At 47.1% G+C, this 19,083-nt stretch overlaps 1 protein-coding gene across 1 annotated transcript in view; it reads right to left on the bottom strand.

Moving 5' to 3' along the window:
• Positions 1-19,083, bottom strand: part of LOC144468346 (nephrin) — a 210,771-nt gene that overhangs the window by 4,067 nt on the left and 187,621 nt on the right. Inside the window, exons 8-10 of the mRNA XM_078177757.1 lie at positions 6,959-7,118; positions 6,021-6,368; positions 1,821-2,087 (exon numbers count right to left, since the gene is read on the bottom strand). Coding sequence (XP_078033883.1) covers positions 1,821-2,087; positions 6,021-6,368; positions 6,959-7,118 — 775 coding nt within the window. The remainder of the gene's footprint in view (positions 1-1,820; positions 2,088-6,020; positions 6,369-6,958; positions 7,119-19,083) is intronic.

Genomic DNA, 19,083 nt, shown 5'->3' with positions numbered 1-19,083 from the left:
TGCGGGAACACGTTCCAGCATGGAACTGAAATTCAATCTTGAAATGTCATCTCTTTTTCTCAGATCTATTGCTTCTCCGCCTTTGCCTTAAACATTCTTTATAACAAAAATAACTCTCTCTCAACATTTCGACTTTCAGCTTTAATTCGAACTCGACGACAATCCTTCCAAATTCCAACAGAAATGTAATTTAAAGTCAACCTGACACAACCCTCCGAAATCCATTATTTTCTCCCAGATTCTTCTTGAAGCAATTTTCGAAATTTTTGCGGAAACCGAAACAGCTCGGTGACAAAATGCGTTCCTCCAGCTCCGATCGAGGGTCCTGGCAAGTTCCCGAATACTTTCTGGAAATTATCGAAACCATCTTAGGAAAGCTTTCTCGCCGTAAGCGCGATCCCATTCGATTCAGCGACGGTGTCGCGAATCTCGTGCCGTCCGTTCGACGTTCTCCGAAGAGATTAATCTCGCTCCGGTCGGGGGGACGTCGGGGTCGCGTTCGAATCTCCCGTTTCGAGAGAGAGAGAGAGAGAGAGATAGAGAGCGCATCCTCTCGTTGTCGCGAAAGATTAATGAACGGCACGGAGAAATTAAGGCTATAGCGGGAAACGTCTCCGGGGGTTGGGGACGCGACTGCCGCTTTTCTATCGGGCAACAGTCGGGGGACGCTTCCTCGCCGGGGGACTTTCCGTCGAGAGAAACGAATGAGAGAAAACAGAATGCATAGTAATAGCTCATAAATTTCGGATCGCCTTTGCCGGATTTCGCTGAAGCCGCTCGGCTTTTCTATTACGGCGCGCTAGGCGAGCGACGCCATCCTCCGTTTCGCCTAAGACTTTTCACGCGTCCCGATTATAACTAATTAACATGATGACGTTTCGCGAAAACCCACCCTTTAGACGGATTCGCCGTGATAAACGGGTGTCGGCCGCCTCGATAATTCAGTATTTAAATGACTGTTAATGAGAGGTAATTAACGCCGACGTCGGTGCGAAATTTAAATAATAATCGATATGTTTACGCGCCGGTATCGAGCCGCTTCGAGTTTTATATCCGGGCGATTGGTCGAGGGTCTGCCAATTCATTGCTCGCCGTTTAAGCAGCTTGCTGTTGCAATAGTTTAACATTTTTTAACATTACAGTATTATAATAAATTCAGTAAATAAAACATAAAATACAGTAAGTTATTTGAATTGATTATTTTAGATTTCAAATTAAAATAGTCCCGACTGCAAAGGGGGTTAAAATTATTCAAAGAAAGGACCCAATTTAATTAAATTCCCGTTTCTTACAATCGTTTTGGTCAATGTTTATTCCGCATGAAAATCGTCTTATTGTTCTGATATTTTCAGGCGATGATTTGCTTCAGAGTAATTCAGGAATTTATCTCGAAAAATGCTCAGCACCGTCGAGATTCTTAAACCGGTAATTCCTCGAAGTTTCCGCGGCAAGACAGACCCGCGCTCGGATCTCATTTGTCTCGAAACCGGTGTTCTCGTCTGAATTCGACGTTTGCTCGACTCGGCTCCGCTCCGGGGCTAATCTCGGCACGCTAAAGAGATGTTTTACGTAAACGCGTTGCCGAAACGGTAAGAACGGGACGGGAAATAGGCGGACGCGGAGCCGTCACCGCGAGATATACGATCCACGTGGAGTGGATGCCTCTCTCTATTTCGAAAAGGGAGGAGAAGGTTTCACGAGGTCGGATCTTTTGAAGAGGGCGGCGTGTCTGAGCGGAGACGCGTTATCCCCGTCTCTCTGTGTGTGTACCGCGCGTAGGCCTCCCCCGAGTTTTGTCGGGTGTGCAGGTACTTACGCACCGGTAAACTTGGCTACACCTTTCAACGCCACCCGCTCCATGATCACCGGCGCGCTTGACCCCTTCATATTGACCGCGTAAAGGGCGATCGTCGTCGGCTTGTGAAGCTCCAGCTCCCAATAGGGGTTCGCCGATTCCACTCGTTGCTTGTCCACCATCGCCACGAACTTCTGCGGCAGACCGCCGTCGTAGCCCTCCTCGCACGATATCCTGATCAGCGAGCCGGTCTGGTTGTGCGCTGTGCAGTTCTGCAACGGGTACGGCTTGCCTGCGACAAACGAAAATCGTCGGATGTTAGTTCACCAAATCACGTCTCAGCGATCGATTTCGAAAATCGCGCCGGGTCGTTTTCAAGAATTTATCACAGGAAAGCTAGACGCTGTGGTACAGGGATCACCATAACATAGGGAGCCTTACTGGTGGCAGAGAAAAACGCGCAGAGACTGCCTTATCCGAAGGTTTACTTCTCTAATAACTTTTGCAACAAATATTGTATTATATAAAAATGTTATACAAGTTTTTTGCTAGATGATAATATATCTGAATAATACAATAATTCAAACTAGTATATATCAATAAATATAATTTAGTGTTCGAATAATGCAGTCTCTGCTATACTAGATTAATCTATCAGTACAATGATAACTATAATAAATTAGTAAAGTAATACAGTGTCAGTACCTACGGTCAACAATTTTCTAAAAATTGCCATTTGAATAAGTGTATTATTTATTTAAAATTCGAATAGACATATTTTCTATATCACTCTACTTTCAAATCTGTATCGAATGAGCATCACTACAGAAAGATGAGACACTTAGGAGACATTTAATTGGTCGATATATCACGTAAGAAAAACGACGTTATTTTCGTTCACCGTGGACGTATTAACCGAAATAAAAGTAGCCGGAGTATTCGCAATAAACGTAACAACCGAGTTTATGAATATGGATGCAACCTATTCCATGAATTGCATATAAACGTACGCTGGAATCGTACCGAAAAAACGGCAATGCTTCTTCGCGCGCAAATGAATCGGATGCCCCAAATTAGAAAATTTGCCGCGCAGTCGATGCGCGTCCGCGAATCCGAAAATTTGATCCCGTTTAGCACGTCCGTGACAACTGCGCGCAGATTTTCGCGCGTCTCGCAATATCTGCACCGTACGATTTATGGTTGAACATTGTAAATTTATTAACTGTTTCCCTGTACGCGGTTATTGTAACTTCGACGCAGCTCTGTTTTTGTATGAATGAATATGATGTGATATTCAATATAACGAATATTGGTTTACAGTAGAACCTCGATTAACCGAATCGAATTACTCTTGATTTTTGTTCCTTAGATTTTTATTATTCAAGATAAAAGGAACTTCACAATTAATTTCGAGTTCTGATAATCGAAGTTCACTTGCAACATCATCCTGACGACGCCAAAGTAGAAATCGAGGCTAGATTGTAAGCTCGGCGAAACGAACGTTCGGTGGGAATCAACGAAACGCGAGACCGCTTTTTAATTATTCGAGAGGCCACGGGTATGGGTTCGTGTTAGCCGAGGGGTAACGCGCAACAGTGACCGAAATCCTTTGGGAACAAACACGGGACGAAAAACCGCGTTATCCGCAGCTGCTCGGTGCCGGTTCCGGCGTCCATAGTTCGCGTCGTGCGCGCGGCTTTTTGCGCGAATTTCATGAAAACCATAATTGAATATGTTCATTACCGAGCGCGCGCGAGAGGCGTTTGTGTTCGGTGCTCGAGACGACCGGCCGGCGAATCTAATGACCGTCGCGCGATCAGTAGTCGAGGACCTGTTCGCGGACAAAACCAGCCCAAGAACCGTCGCCGTTCGAACGGAATTAGTTTGGTCCGCGTCGGACCGACGCGATCTTAGTTCGGGAACAGACTAATAGTTTCCCGTTCGGAATCGACCCGAAAGCCGGCCCCCACGGCCCCTGGGCTCGCACCGTAATTGGACACGTAATTTATTTCCGCCGAGTAACAACGTGTTTCTTATGTAATTACTGGTCAGTAGTTTTTTGCCGGATCCGTGAAACGAACATGGAACAGCCGCGCGCGGCGCGCGCTCCGTTTCCCGGCAGACGGTAATAGAATCATTGATCGGGAACGATGACACAAGGGCGCAAATGGAAGCTGTAACGGAATCATCTTCGTCGGAGACCGTTTCTAAAAACGAAATTCCGCTGTTGGGAAGCGAACGGGAACCATCCGAAACGCGATTGGTGCCCTTGTGATACATCGCGCGCGAAATAATGTCTGTCGAACTATTCGATGATTGTGGCGCGTTCGACGCTCTCGAAGGTACTTCTTACTGCGTTCTGTATCGCGCGAGACAGTTCGCTGGCTTGCGAGTGAGAGTACAGTGGAACTTCGATTATACGAATTGAAAAGTGCGTAAAGAAATATTAATACTTTTTGGTATTGTACCGTAATAACTTTTGAACAAGACTGTTCTAGAGAATCGGTAATATATTCTGTATACCATTTTCAACTTTCTGAGATTGTTAAAAAGCGCGATTATTTTCCACAAAAATCCGCAGTTCGCGCGGCGCAACCTTTCGCCCCTACGAATTCACTCTGTGACAAATTCCATCAATGTTTAATGCTTCGAGTTGTTCCTAAACAAAGGGGTCATGAATCGCATGTACCGTTAAATATTAAATCGTCCCTTTAGAATTCCTGCTTTGCATTCGCCCCGGCCTCGCGAAGCATCGCGCGGCTGAAATGCGAAACACGAAGCTCGCGAATTTAAGAGGGCAAGCCGGAAGTAGAGGGATCGCAGGGTTGAAAGAAGCTAATCGAGGCAAAGTAAAAAAAAGAAAGGCTCTCCGGATGGAAAAAGAAACGAAGGGAAGCTGTTTGATCCGGTAATTCGCATTGCCGCAAAGGATTATTCTCGTCGCGCGCTCTACACAGAGGTTCTGTGTACAGAAAAAAAAAGAAGAAGAGAGCAGCGGCTGCGCGCTGCGAGCGCATTGTCCACTGTTTTCCGGAAGCTTTTTCACCCGGGCTATTTGCATACAGGTGATCTAGTTAATGCAACACCATTGTCGATAATGACGGCCGCGGAACATAATTTCATTGGCCGCGAAATGGCGCAGCATCGCGTTGCAATTTTCGCTGCGCAATAAAATGAAGTTATGCGAGACCGCGGCGTGACTCCGCGCTAGTTTTTACCGCGGGCGGTGCCGACGCCGTCCGCCATGAGAAATTGTACACAATACAGGGGCCTCGTTCGCTACCCGTGGCACGCTTCACGCGTGTTCGTTTTTCGAAAAAGCGAAAACGGGGGGGGGACGCGCGTCGGTCGTACGCGCCGCAGTTCCTATTAACCGTGGATACGCTCCGGCTAACGAGATTAGCCAACGATAACACGCGGAAATCGCGCGCGGGAGTATTTATGGTGCACGCGGACAATGACACCGGAACGGCGGAGAAATGATGATTAAAAACGACCGTTGATTTCATATTGTTTCGCTGGCCCCGCAATAACGCTTTCGCAACGCGTCGATTTTTCGCCCGGGCTCGCAAAATGTTGAAGGAATCGTTCGCCGGAGAAATTCCAATTTTGTTGGTGCAATTTTACTGACTAAATTGCTTCGATTTTGCAAGACAATTTACGCGTGTCAGTTCGACGAAAAGAAAGAAAATTCGAATTTTTATGCAGGACATATAAATTGTCTGCATTAATTGAGTAGCAAAGTAGAAAAATCGTTCTTTTTATAATAATCTCAGCAAGATAAGAACACGATAATCCCGCAGTTCGACAATTATACTCTTTTAAACTTCGCCTACTCATGTTTATCATAAATGCATAATATCATCAGTCGATTAATAGTGTACTTGGCCGATTGACATGTTCCTGTGCAATCTCGCAATCACATGGTACGCGTTACAATTATATAATTATATGACTAACGCAGTAACAATATAATAAAATAATATAATATACTAATAACAATATAAAATAATAACGACGACATAATTTCTAAGCCATTACGAACAGCTGAGCAAAGTTACGTAAGGGTATGCGATCGGATAACACGTTGTTATAACAAGTTGCGAAGCAGAAGGAGGGAGAATCGCAGAGCTGATAAAGAAGCAGAGAACTTTCAGGGCGTGCTATTGTGTGTTCGGTGCCGATTGTCCGGGGATGTCAGTCGGGTTAAAAGTGGGGAACGGACCTGTTGCGATCAGTTGGTAAAGACAGGGCTGCTTGGCGTGACCGACGACGTTGCTGGCCCAACAGCCCAAAGTTCCGTAATCCGTGTCGGAGGTCGGTGTGTAATTCAGCCGGCTCGACGTGCCTTCGTTAGTGAATTTTGTGGACGGAATGTCGGCGAGGTCCCCGCTGCTGTTGAACGTCCATTGGAAGTTGATCGAGGTCGGATTAGCCTCGACCTCGCAGACCAGGCCGACGGTCTCGTGTTTCGAAGCGCCGTGGATCTCCTCGGGAACGTTCAAAGGAGGCGGCGTCGCGTTCTGGTATCTCCAACTGGCCAAGTTTAAAATGTGCTTGCAGACCGGGGCGACTGAAATAAAAAGGGTTAAGGGTCAATGATCATCGAACACCGACAGAACTTTAGATCACAGGCCTTTCAGTTTTACAATCTCCATCGCGTTGTTGTTAAAACGCTTTATACTCGTCGCGCGATTATTTTGGTGTAAATTATCAGAGGCAGCATTGAGATGGCTAATAAATCATTGCACCTTTTTCTCAATAAAACGAAAAGCAAAATAGTTTTTGTCGATAACTAAACTTCAGACCGAATTGGTTCTTCTTTCATCCCAATCGAGGAAGTTCAGCCCGATATATGAGTGTCTTTCCACCCGACAAATGCATCGTGTAACATGTAAAATAAATTGCAAACAATAGTTAAATAACGAGCTTTGAGAAGTTGAATTAAAAAATAAAAAAAACGAAGTACCTGGCCTCTAAGCTATCAGCGTCTCTCAATACCTCCCACGACGCACTATGCTCGCCATAACGCGCGTCATCGAGGCCGCAAGGAATAACGCGCAAGTTTTACGTTTGCGGGCAAAGTGTTCCTCTTTTCCTTTTTTTTCTTTTTTTTTTTATCCCAGAGTGTCGGGGCGAAAGTAGACTGGAGGCTATACTTACACATAACCTGGAGGTTGACAACGTTAGAACTGGCACGGCCCTCGACGTTGACGGCCATGCAGGTGTATCTTCCAGCGGACTCCCGAGTGATACTCTGGAGCACGAGAGAGTGGTCCGAGAGCACTATGCCGGCGGTGACGTCGTAATGGAGCTCTTCTCCCTGAATAAACAAAGGGGGAATAGATCCTTGCATCAAAGAATTTCCGGGTCGAGATTCCAGCTGGGAAAGTAGGCAACCGAACGAACGCTATAAGGGCGCGCTCGACCGATCGTTGAAATTTATCGGACGGTCGGGATTTATCTAGACATCGCCGAGCGGCATCGCTCGGAGCATTTTCAATTCGATGGTTTCCGATCGTGCCCGATCGTTCTCCATGGTTTTGCGAATGGTTGCCGGGAAGAAGCGACGATCACGGTGGGGTGGGGGAGACGGGGCGAGACGGGGCGCGTAGGCCCGCAACGATCTTCGAGGAAATGTTATTCCGTGCACCGGGGGATAAAGCGTCGGGGCTTTCAAAAGGATGAGCGGGGAAAGGACGCGGGAGAATCCGGTTCACGGTTTGTTGCGTATACCATACATAGTTAAGTCCTCTCAGTTACGAGGCAACCGGTACCGGGGCGAAAGTTAGCGCGCGGCATGGACGGCGAAGCTTCGAAAAGTTAGGACCGTGTTTGGGGCGCATTCTCCGGGCTCCCATCCAGCCATAAAGCCCGGCGCCGCACGCGAAAGATTCGAAATTTACCACGCCGCTAAAAACACGCCGCGCCGGTGTGGAACTAGCGCGGAACTTTCGTCCGCGAACCTTTCGGCCCCGTAGGATTAACCGTAATCTTCCGCGGGGAAACGCACATTGTGCGTTCGCTGTGCAAACGCCGGCCGGAGGACACTTGGCAAGTTTCGATGAGGCAACCGGAACGGCTCTGCTCGTTCAACCTTTGTCCCGTAATTTCGTTTCTTGGGTATCATCCGTGGCGCGGGTTTTACGGCTTCGTCCCAGGAGAAGCTTCCTGATTTCTGCTACGCGTTTTCATTCGCTTAAGAGGTTGGAATGGATCCTTGAGAGAATCGACGTTAGCATACTCTCTCGGGGGACGTCGGTTCAAAAATATGTCTGCGTAATATCATGAACGAATCCGGAAAATTAAGGAAGTTGTAGTTGGCTTCAGCTGTATAGTTTAATGTATTGTTCGTGTTTGATGATTAGACTGAAGACTGAGGTAAGCATTGAGTATTTGAGAGGCTAACAATTACTGTTTTTCATACTATGAGATTTTTGTCTAATTGAACTGAACTGTCGATGCAGAAAGTGTCCACATTTCGTAATACTGTGTTAGAAAAGGTATAGTAGTATTGTAGTTGTTCATCGTCTCGTCTCATAAGTCATAGGTAATTATTGTATAATTCTGTTAAATAACCGCTGCTATTATTTCAAGTCGTTTCGCAGTACTACGAAGTCTCCTTGGGATTTTTAGACATTAATTCCTACGCTATCGATGAATTTCGAAAAGAAATATTTCGCAGGGTTTATCATTGATACTCGGAAGATTCCGTCGCAGATTGAAGCAACCGCCTCGAAAAAGACGTTTTCCCGCGGAATCTCTCCGTCTATTCTCGGCTGCTCGTTTTGGTGGACAAGGGTTGAAGCGGTTGTTTTCCGAGGGCGGGTTTTTCGAGGAAAAACGCGGCAGCGTCGGAGAATTACACGGCGGAGAAACGCGGTCGCTTTGCCAAATACACCACGGCCTCGCCCCTGTTTTATACGAGTAACGAGAGCCGTATCTGTTTCATTCGGTCCCGTGGAGTTCGCCGTGAAACTTGTACGTGCGAACCATACGACTCAAGAATATGCCCGGAGCGATTCAGAAACTATCTCGGATTGCGAAACGATGCGTCTCCGTTTCGCGGTGCCGGATGTTACAGCTATTTCCACATTCGAAACAGCGCCGCGCGCCGGCTACGGCACACGCGGGGGCTTCCCCGTCGCGTCCTCGTTGCATCCCCGTCGCTCGGCTAGCCCCGGTATACATCGGTCGTGTTTTATTTACCCAACGCGCGCCTTGTTTATTCGCCCCGCTATCGTCGATTAACTTCTGCTCGCGGGACGGCGTTCGGTAACGACGATGCATAGCAAATCCTTGCATGCACGGGGCGCATCGGCGGAATTCGCCGTCGCGCAACGCGATACCAGCCGGAGCGGGACAAAACGAGGACTACTTTTGGCATGCTTTTGCCAAGGGCCCGTCACTTTACAGCCCGGGGTAACTGTGTCAATTACTGTGCCCGTTAAAGCGGCGTCGGGAATTTTCGACAAATTCAATGGTTCTTTTTACCGGGGCTAAGCGTGTCGAGTACGTAACCACCACCCCCCCTGGTTAACGCGACCTTACGTTAATTCTGTTTATATTTAGAAACATTACTGAATTAGAGATATTGGTGTTTTTAAATAAAGTTTGATGCGTAATTTGCGTGGATGAATGAAGGCTTTAATTTGTTGAGATCCGCGAAATGCGAAATCTAATTTTTTGAGTTTTAAGTTTCCGTGAAAGAAATATAAAAATAATGTTTTCCAGGGCAGAAGAACGAACTGTTGTATTCGTAAAACTCGTCTAAATTACGGAAAGACGATAATATAATATAATAAACTTCATAGATATATAGTTTTTATTAATTACATTATGGAATATATTTTTATTAATTCTTTTTATTAAAGTAATTTAGCAACCGAAGCAAATTTACGTCCTACTGTAAATTTGGATAACAAATGTTCCTCTCGCATGTGATTACTAGACCCTAAATATTTATGCAAAATAACAATTGTATAATTTAATTACAAGAACAACAAGTCAGATTAAAATGTCTCTCCTCTTTCAATAATTTAAACAAGTTATACACGGTATTAAAATATCCTCAAACTCTCTTCGCGTCTTCACAATTTTCATTTTCATTCCAGCGATTATTCTCCAAAACGTAATAAAAGAATAAAACGTATAAAAATATAGAACGTATAAAATCCACGGTCTAGTGATTAATCGCCGCGATTCCTAGACGGTTTTTTACGATATCCACCAGCTTAGAATCGGAAGTTACATCTCTCGATCGGTTTGGCAAAACATTCTCCGCCCCCGTTCCCCCCCGATCACGTGGAGGACTTTTCACGGCGTTCAGCGATTCCTGAGAATCGGAAAAGAATTTCCGAGCATGTGGCAATCTCCGAGCGATTTGCATGGCCCGGTTCGATTTACCAAAAAACCTAGGCTGCATCCCGGCGTGTAATCCCCGTTTTTCCGAGTCGGGAAACCCGGTACTACTCGGAAGACCGTTGGCAACTGCGGAAGGGGATGCCGTTGAGATAGCGATAGAAAGAGGAAGAGATACATAGATAGATAGATAGAGAGAGAGAGAGGAAGAGATAGAGGGAGGGAGGAAGAAATAGAAAGAGGAAGAGAGAGAATAGTTTGGAGGATCGTTTGTTTTCACTTAAAAACGAACAATTAGGTGGCCGCGTGTTCCGGCTTCCTCGGGCACGGTCGAAGACGACGAGGCGTCTACTCCCGTTCCGGGGGAACGCGAAAGCTCCGCGCGGCCGTGGTTCCGCTCGTAGACCGTCGTTCCCAGCGAGGGGCCCGGCACAAAGAGAATTTACGATGCGCCGCCGCTTGATCCTCTGTCTCCGTTCTCTTTTGCCGGCTCGCGTCGGCTCGTTATACCCCCGCGCTAGCACGCCGCGACATCGGTGCCGCGTTCGCGCGCTCTCACCCTCTGTTATAGTCGTCCCTGGCCACCGGTTTACAAATATACACACACTCTCTACCTCTCTCTCTCTCTCGACACGCCGCTCTGAATTAGAACGCCGCCCGCGAATTTTCACACTCGTCCACCCCCTCAATCCCCTCAACCCCCTCGTTCCTCTCCTCGCTCGTTCCGCGGCGCGCAGCGCGAGCCGTAGAGAGCAGCACAGAGACGATATTATAATTTGCCTGTTAAGTTCCCGACAAAGGCTTTGCGCGCGGGTTGCGGCCGCGAGCCGCTTCACACCGGTAACCGAGCCCCCGGATGGATGGAAATTTCTGAAACTCGATTATTTCCCGAGCCCCCTGGAATACCGCGGATGTCCCGGGGCTAGCAGTCTACTTGAATATTTCATCGGACTCGCGCTAAAATCACGACTCGTTAAAGCTTTTGAACCCCTCGCGCCGCCCCGCGTCACCCCCCCTCCCAACGCTGCCGTCGTTCCGCGCCGCGCCGCGCCGTTCCGGTCCGGGTGCCGCCGCGAACTTTCGGTTTGCCGCGTCCAAGAATCGCGAGGAATTGGGGCCGGGGCCGCGGAATTGTAGACTCGGCAAGTTCTCCACACCGAAACCGAATACGCTTCCATCGTCTCCCCCCTCTCTTCGGCCGAAACTCGCCCCGGGAATCTTCGCTCCTCGGCGAAAGTATCGCCGCAATCGATACCATCGCGGTGGATCGGCTCTTTGATAGTCTCGGGTCTACTCTGAGCAGCCACTTAAACCTTCCGCGCGCGAAAATAATTATTCGACGGTGGTGGTAACGACGAGCTTCTTAGCGCCGACCGACGCCTTAGTTTCGCGACTACTTGATCCAACGGGAACGCAGTGGCCGAGTGACGCGCGAAAGAGTTTTGTTATCGAGATTTGTGATTGCGGAAGAGTAGGGGAATTTTAGATGGGTGGTATGCTAGAGAATTTGCTGTGATTTGTACGAATGCTCGGGGAACAAATGTAAATTGGAGGCTTGTTAACTTCCAATTTATTTATTATTTTATTTTAATTTTGTTTACAGTTTGTATGTAAGGGAATATATTAAATTACTTACTGTAAGTAGAATGAATAAATAGATTTTTGTTCTATAGCAAGTTTTCTTATGGTAGTATTAGTAATAGTTAAAAAATAAATAAGTCAATGGGATTGAAACCCCTCATTTACCGAAGTTTCAATCATTTTGGTACACACTGTATAACAGCGAATACAGACCCATTCTCTACATCATTTAACACATTATAAGCAGAACAGCTATTAAATCTCTAAAAATTTGCTTTCTATATTTCTAACCCTTTAAAATGATAAAAACGCATCTTATACCCTCGTCATGAAAATCTTACAGCCAGTTCCGAAAATGTTAAGTATTTCCAACAGACTGTATTATATCAAATCCCATTGATTTTCTCCCGTAAAATGTGCAAGTGAACCTGGTTCCGAACTCGCACAAAATGAATTAAAATCGACGCAGTTTCCCAGCCCCTCTGTGTTTCGTTGAAACGAACGTCAGTAGCTTCCTTGAAGCTGCGTCTACGAAACGGGATACGTTTGAGCTGCCTTTGTCACCGGTGTAACGCGAACGTACACTGCGACGCATAACCGCGAGTCGGTTGGCAGGTTCGCTATCCGTTCGTTCGAAAATGAAAAAAGGGTAGACAGCCGAACGGGGTCGAGTGTCAGCGGGTGCAACGGATGCAGCCGGGTTGCAGCGGATAACGCGGCGCGGCGTGTCGCGGTGATATGCGGTTGAAACAGGATCCGTCGGACGCGTTACATCAACGCGGACTTTCCACCAATTTACCTGCGTGTTTCGGGGATATGATGGCGGTGTTATCGCGACGGTGCACGTGAAGCGTCGGCGACGCGCGTGCACGGGCCTGCCCTCGTCAGCTCCCGCGTTTCCCCGCGTAGTTTTTCAAGGCCGGCGAAGAGGCTCTTCGCGCACAGCCGTTAGGCGTGCTGCCCCCGTGCGATTTAAACGCGGGTAGCTCGCCGGACGTCGAAGGCCGGACGCGCGTTAATCCCTCGATGAAAGCGGCCGCGTTAAGAATGAAAAACGTTTCGATTCGGTAGCTCGGCTCGAATATGTCCGTCGAGCTGTTTTTCCGATGCGACCCTTCTGAGAGCTCCTCGTCGAACCAACCGGCTAATCCGCGTCCCGGACTCGGTCAAATATTCCGGCTTTTCGGCGACTTCCGTCGAAAACACGGCCGCCTCTGTATCGTCGCGCCGGATCGACAGGATCCGCGCATTAAACCGGGACTATCGAGTTTCGGAGTGACTGAGGGAACTATTCAAAAAATATAGTTCCAGTGATACGTACGCGCGCGCGTGTCCAGAGCAGAGAATTTTATTCGTCGAGGGATTAAAATTAAATTACAACAATAATTCAGAATTACTTTGAATTACAAATTCGATTACATTGTAATTCTTAATTCAAGTCGTCGTTAAATTACAGATTGATTTAGTTACACCGCGTTCGAATTACACTGCAGTCGGATTTCATTGGATTTCAATTTCACTCGTGATCAAAATAATTGAATTAACAGAAAGGTTTTGGATTACGTGATCGAATTACCGTGTAGTTGAATTGCAACGCGATTGAAATACAATGTAATTCGAGTAAGATCATGTGCACTCTGTGCTGCGCAATCTAATAAATAATAAAATAACAAGAATGCTTGGACATTCTTTATCATCTTTTTTAAATAAAAATATTCGGAAACGGCATGACATGTGTGCTTCCGGTTTTTCGTACTACCCTAAAATTCGTCGACCGCAATACTCCGCGTTTCCGGAAATTTTAAGCAAAAGCCCAATAAAAAGTCCAACGTCGAACACGTGTTACAAGATTTCCCCACAAGTTAACCTTTCGGCGGCGACCAAGTTTTTTTTACAGCTTGCTTCGCGGAGTGATAAGACGTTAGATTGACGTACCCCCGCCCGGTCGAAGCTCAACCGGAAACACGAGATTTGTTGCGGCATATTGGAGTTATGACTTCAATTTAGAACGCGTCGTTCCACCGATATTACACCTCGCCGAAACGGACAGAATTTAGACGTGCTCCTCCTGTCCTGGTTGTATAAGCACTCGTCTATTTTGCGCTTTTCGGTCTATCGTTATAGAACTAGCGCGAGACAGGCGATAAAAATCGAATAGAAGGTGATTCAGACTGTCGAGAGTCGTTACTACGAGAGGGGTGGGTTCGTAGAACCATGAATTTGGCACAGAGTTCGCTAGGAATTATCTACCACCACACGTAGCAGCGAGCTACGTCAAGGTAAACTGATGATGCATAGATTAGTGAGTGGTTGTCAGTGGTAACACGCGTGTCTGAATCAACATAGTATCTGAACCAACCATTTCTTCGTTGAAATACAGTGTAATTCAATTACGTAATTGAGTTGCTATGTAACCGGGTTAGCACCACTCCGCGTATAATGTACGATTATTCTACATTGCTATTACTAAATAGATAAAATCTAAAATGTATGGATACCAAAAAGCATTTTATTTCTAATAAATTGCAGAAGTAAAATACGACTCCTTTGCTACAGTATATACCATGCTATGTTGCCATGGTATACCAAAATATGAGAACTAAGAACTTCGATACGAAATTCAAGGAAGAGAAATTCCTGAGATTATGTTCCTGCTTCTGATTAAAATACCATTGTGTTTCATAAAAATTTGTTAAATTTTTAACTTTTGTTAAACGGCTTATCTGCGCCAGGTATTGTTTAGAGTCGATGCCTTCCGCTGACCAACATACGCGAGCAGTTCCCGCCGCATCCATCGTCCCGGGACCGCGGGCGATCGTTGTTTCGCTGCTGTTCGCGGGGAAACGAAGAAAACTGGCTTATGCTTTATGCATAATCCGACGGGTAAGAATGCGCGGCGAGGCCGATGCGGCGGCGGGACGCGCGTGCCGAGATATACCGTCGGAATGGAGGTTATCGGTCTTGCCTTAGCGCCCGCCCGGCATCCGAGCAGAACGCGGCCAAGCAAATATATTCCTTGCTCGCCGCGAATACGTATTATCGTTCTGACGCGAATGCGAATATTTAACGTCTTACACTGACGCGCGATGTTATACGGGATTCGGGGTTGCGCGCGCGATAAAACGGACGCGGGCGTGTGGGACGCGACGCGCCGCGCCGCGACGCGACGCTGCCGGAGGAATCTCGTTTAATATCTTGCCAACCGCGCGACGGCTCGTGCATATTTCTCGTTCATGATTCAACGACAGTTACGGCGCTACTTTGGTGTGGATTTAGGCAAGATTTGCCCTCTGGAGCGGCGTTCGGGATATGGAGAAATTGAGAGCAATTAAGCCACGCCCATTCGAGACGTTTTGATACGAGGAAATAATCGCGGAAAGCTTTTGGGGATAGATCGTCGGAGGATTTGAAGTTAAATTAGATGTTGGCATATGCTTTGCACCGTTGGGAAGTCTGCTGGTTCTAAAGAAATTGGGAGCAATTAAGCCACGCCTATTAGAGACGCTTTGATACGAGGAATTGTCGCGAAAGGCTTTAGGGCTAAATGGTGGGTGGATTGTTGGAGTCAAATTAAATGTTGGCATATGCTTTGCAGCATAGGACAATCTCCTGGTTCTGAAGAAATTGGGAGCAATTAAGCCACGCCCATTAGAGACGCTTTGATACGAGGAAACTGTCGTGGAGGTTTTCAAGAGATTTTGGGAGGATTTAATTTAAATTAGATATGAGTTTGAGCATGTTTGACTCTGTAGCACGGTCTTCTAGGCCCAAAGAAATCGAGAGCAATTAAGCCACGCCCATTTAGGCGTCGTTCGTACTGTAGGACGTTGTTCTAGCTCTGTTGAAGTCGAGAGCAACGAGGTCACGCCTACTAGGCGCTTTCTATACGGAAAAATGGCCATCGTGGCCCGGAGAACTAGACTTTTTGGAGATTATTCAAATCAGGTGAGATATGAAGACGGATCGCTCTGTGGAGCATTGTTGGAGCGTCGCTGATGGAAGAGCAACAAGGTTACGACCAGTCAGAGCACTCTGCACGGAAATAGGTCAATATTTCTTTCGGGAATGCGACGTCGACTTTGGTAATTGAACAATTTTCTTCGAATATTATCGCTAAACTACGAACGTTACGCGTTCATGCGATTCTAGGGAATTTATTGCGCTGGTCTTCCCTTCGGAAGGTAACGCGACTGTTAAAAAAACGGACAACTTTTTCCCGTCCGATACGTCCGAAAATTAATCTACGGAAACGTCGACACAGAAATCCGCAGTCTAATCATCAAATACGTTTCCTCGTACCGCAGGTTCATTTCTCTTTGGTTTCGGCCAGCCGGCGCGTACGACCGTGCGCGTTATTTAAAACACGGGGGTTGGACATTCGGGGTCGCCTTTTTTCGGTTCGATCGGCTCCCCCCCGATGGCCGGTGGGCGCGATTAATCGCGGGTGAACGGGACTTTCGCGAGCGTTGTTGCCGGCTCTCTCTCCCTCTCTCTCTTCCCGGATGTTCCGGAATTCACCGAGGCTGGTGTTCACGCGGTTGTCATTCATTCGCCGAGAAATTTTCAATCGCGCGGACGTTTTTACGCGAGCGTTTTTACGGTTTGGTAAACCGGCTCTGCTCGATGATTCGTGGCCAATTTATTGGTTTGGCTCGGAGGCGGCGGCACACGGCCGGCGGATTCCGCCGACTGACCGGAAGCGGCAACGGCAGCTCGTAAATATACAATAATTTCGGCAGAGCGAACCCGAAACACGCTTCCCGTGCAGAAGATACCGTTTCGGATACCGGCCGAACGGATCTCGTTCGAGACGCCTTCGAACGCTCTTCCGCTCCACCCTCTCCGATCCCGACCCCTCCCCGCGCGCTCGTCCCGCCCACCGCCACGAGAAAAACTCCGCCGAAACTTCGAAACTCTGTTACTTATTCACCAAATTCCTCTTACTTTTTCCTTCTTCGACCCTACCACGGCGCTGAATCATATTCCCCCGGAAAAAGGGGGCGTCCTTTTATTAAAACTTTTTTAGCCGCCGCTGTCCTCCCAGGCCCCCACCCCCACCCCACCCCCTCCCCTCACCGTCGTAGCCGATTTTACCAGCTCCCGATTATTCGAGTTCATTCGCCCGTAATTTCTGCCATTACCGCGCGATCCCCGTTAATTAAGAATCGCACGCGATCTGCTGGATTAAAAAGTCGCGGTTCAGGACACGGAGGTTGGTGATGGGACACGTTTTCAACCGGGTGTACGTCTTATAAATGGCGGACTCTGTTAACGGTCTGGTACGACCGAGAAGCCGCGTGTAAAAGTTTCGCGAATATATTTGCGGGGATGATGAAGTTGGAGTCGATTAACTGCGATAACTGCGTCTATTTAATCCGCTTGGGAGCCGGCATTGTTGCGGAGAATAAAGTAAAATTGCGATATATGAATTTTTGGACGAGTTGCAAAATTCTCTGCTAAATTGTAACGAGAATAACGAAATTAAATATGGCCTCAAATAGTCCGAGTATTTAAATAGATTAGACTGCAATTTGTTGTGCAAAATAAAATTTTGTTGCGTCCATTTTGAGAGGCAGATGCCAAATTTAATTTTTTTCTTTAATAAATTCGACGAGTTGGAAATAGTGTATCGAGACTCTTCGATTTTTTAATTTTTTCGTTGTTTTAAATTTCTACCACAAATGCATCAAATCTGCTGTCTACTCGTTTCAACAAGTTCTAACCATATCTTTTGGAATTATTATCTGGAAGAATATCCTTAAGCCACGTCATACGATGCTGTCATCGTTAACGCTTCAGTGAGTGAAGCGGAAGACACGGTCGTTTATTTTATTGCTAAGTAACACCGCGGGTCCTACATAAAAATTGGCAATAAAACAGCGAATAAAAATCCGTAACAACGTAGTAAAAAACGGGCACCGATATGTGAAGATTGCGATACACAATCGACCGTCCAATATTGGAAAACAAAAACTTAATTAAATACTAGGTTTACGGCATCAAAATGACGGATAATTCTTCAATTTACTATTATTCACATTGTACAGATACATTTATAAGTTATTTATTCAACGTATATATCGCTCGCGGCAAATAATGCAATAACACTCGTCAAAAATCCAAATCAATGTCTGATTGGTTACCATTACAAATTAATGTATATTATTCACTTTCAATAGTCCGAAAATCGTTCAAAAAAGAAAGTAATTCGTCCACCTTATTTCAGTGAGAAATTCTACGATTTTGACAGGAACTTGGTCATCCTCGCCGCTCTTCGGGTCCGAAAATATTGCGTCGCATAAACATTCGCTGTCTATTAATAACTCGCGAAATCCTTTCAAATGTCGCTGTCGCTTCCTGTCGTCGATTCATCGCGGTTCTTGCACCGTAACTTGGTAGACACAGCCCCCGCCCCCCTCCCCTGCCATACCGTCGTAGCCACCCACCGGCGCGAAACGATGAATGAGAAGCCGTTCCCGTCCGCGTCGGAAACTTTCGTCTCCCTTTTTCGCGAGCTTTGTGAGCCGTTCAAAGGGAACGTCCGCCGATTCCGAACGCCTCCTTCCGCCCCGTATTTCATTGAATAACAATTTTTTACTAAATAACTGGGAAAGAACGGCGGGGGGGTAGCGGGGCTCGCCGCGCGGGGGTCGCCCCGGCGAATCGCTGTGAGCGAGAGGAGAATCGATTTCCAGGGGGGGATGGGCGGTGAGAAGGGGTTGGATTTTTGCCGTTCGATTCGGTTTGCGAAACTGTCGGCTTTGCATGCATGAGGCGGCTGGCTGCTGTTGCAGACGGGCAGCCGAGCAGACGAACCGGAAACCGGCTCGAAAGATCGTTCTGAAAACGAACACAGAGGGGAGGGGCGGTGGTGGTGGTGGGGGGACGGGCGAGATGCTCCCGGGATTTCAGCGACCCCTTGGGAGAACTTGGAGCCGTTCGCACCGGGAGAATGACGGAAAGCATAATCCCCCTTAAGAGGCTTAACTCGAGGATCCTCGACTGACCGAAGATAACGCTCGGGCTTTCCAGGGACGATACGGCCACCAGTTTTCCAGGAGATTTTTGGCGGCCCGGCACCAAAAAGGAATGGCACCCGCGGACGCGACCCCGTTTACCTTCCTCCACGCCTATTTCCCTCGAGCCGTGCATCCGCTACGACGCGCTTTAAACTCTCACCGGTGGGACCTATTGCCCTGTCTTTCGTATATTCTTTTTGCAGAATGTTCGCCGGGGTCAACGACGCGCGCGATCGTTTATATAGTCAACAAATAATTGATTCTTTATTTTAGTTTTCTTAACGATACGTTCAAACCTACAATTGCGATATAATCTCAAATAGAACT

Source organism: Augochlora pura, chromosome 4, assembly GCF_028453695.1.
Source record: "Augochlora pura isolate Apur16 chromosome 4, APUR_v2.2.1, whole genome shotgun sequence".
In the NCBI taxonomy this organism is placed as follows: Eukaryota; Metazoa; Arthropoda; class Insecta; order Hymenoptera; family Halictidae; genus Augochlora; species Augochlora pura.
The sequence above is the reverse complement of the archived record's forward strand: the minus strand, read 5'-3'. Positions and strand labels throughout refer to the sequence as shown.